The sequence below is a fragment of the Malurus melanocephalus genome, unplaced genomic scaffold (genome assembly GCF_030028575.1).
Source record: "Malurus melanocephalus ecotype Western Australia unplaced genomic scaffold, MMel_1.1 scaffold_1122, whole genome shotgun sequence".
Lineage (NCBI taxonomy): Eukaryota > Metazoa > Chordata > Aves > Passeriformes > Maluridae > Malurus > Malurus melanocephalus.
In genome coordinates, this window is record NW_026624354.1 from 20,993 (window position 1) to 22,408 (window position 1,416).

The 1,416-nt window shown below is 70.5% G+C and overlaps 1 protein-coding gene across 1 annotated transcript in view; it reads left to right on the forward strand.

Annotated features, from left to right (window-relative positions):
• Positions 1 to 6: 6 nt before the first annotated feature.
• Positions 7 to 1,416, forward strand: part of MAST3 (microtubule associated serine/threonine kinase 3) — a 26,851-nt gene continuing 25,441 nt past the window's right edge. The window contains exons 1-2 of the mRNA XM_057387062.1: positions 7 to 62; positions 511 to 600. Coding sequence (XP_057243045.1) covers positions 16 to 62; positions 511 to 600 — 137 coding nt within the window. The 5' untranslated portion in view covers positions 7 to 15. The remainder of the gene's footprint in view (positions 63 to 510; positions 601 to 1,416) is intronic.

The window sequence follows — 1,416 nt, forward strand, 5'->3', positions numbered from 1 at the left end:
GGCGGCGGCGGCGGTATGAAGTCGCGTCGGGACAGGCTGAAGATCCCCTCGCTGACCTTGGAGTGAGTCGGAGCCGGGGCGGGGTGGGCCGGTACCGGCACCGGAACCGGCACCGGGGGAGGGCGGCGGGACCCCCCGGTCATCCCCGTTCCGCTGCTTCCCCGTCCCGGCGCATCCCCCATCCCGGTCCATTCCCGTCCCGCGGCATCCCCGCCCCCGGGCCGCAGGTCCCGCTCCTTTTCCCTGCAGTCACAGCCCCGGACGCCCCCGGTGACAGTCCCCGCCACAGCCCAGACCACCCGCTGTCCCTGCCCGCCACAGCCTCAGACCCTGCAGTGTCCCCGCTGTCCTCTGCGCTCCCCCTCCAKCTCTGCCTGACCCCTCCTCCAGCCCATGTCCCCTCTGCTCTGGACCCCTGGCCGCCTCCAGACSCAGGGGACAGGGCCACCGAGGGGCCACCAGCGCCATCCATCAGCCGCTGACACGGCGCCGGCACGTCTTGCCTTGCAGCTTGTCTCCGAGCAGCCAGAGCCCGACGCTGCTGAGCCCCTGCAGCCCCTGCAGCCCCTGCAGCCCCTTACTAACCCTGCACCCCTGGAGGTAAGGCCCCCCCAAACCTTCCCACCTGATCAAGGGAATGAGGGGGGAGAGGTGGAGATGGGGACAGAAAAGTGGGACCCCTCCACCTGGGATGTCCTGGGGCGCCCCAAAAGGGAACTACTGTCTGTGATGGGATGCAGGGGGTGATGTGGCCGGGGTCTGTGCCCAGCCCTGCTGATCTCAAACCAGCCAGGCTGCGCTGCTGGCGTTATTCTGCCTATGACCGATCCATTTTGGGGGGGCCCAATGGGAACGTCGTGGCGGCAGCTCAAGCTCGGGCTTTGAGCACCTTTGTCGTGAAGGGGAACCTCGAGAGCGGGCTGGGGGCTGTGATGGGAGCGGGGTGCGAGCGGGGATGGCACCTGGGAAACCTCCTTGGTCACCTTTTGTGCTCTTCCGTGGGTTGAAAATGAGGGGGGGCTGCTCGAGGGGGTGGGTGCCCCCTCCTCMAATGCCACAATCCCCTCGCTGTGCCCCACCGGTGGAGGTGACAGCAGGGCYCTGCGGCGTGTGCCAGCCGCGCTGTGCCCCGGGGACAAGGTGCACCAGGTGCGCTGGCACCGGCGGTCACACCCCGCCCTGTGCCCCRTGGCACCCGCGGCACGGCGCCGCACCTGCCCGGCACCCGCGGGTGACGCCGGTGCCTCCCGCCCTCCCTCCCTCGCTCTGCCGGGGACAGCAGCTGGTGCCGGCGGGGCGGGAGCCGGCGGGGAGCTCCGCCGCTGCTCAGCAACAGGCAGAGCCATTTGCTGCGGGCTGGGGCTGCCTGTGGCCTGCCTGCTGCCCCCTCCGCTAGCCCCGGGGCTGTCCGTGCCC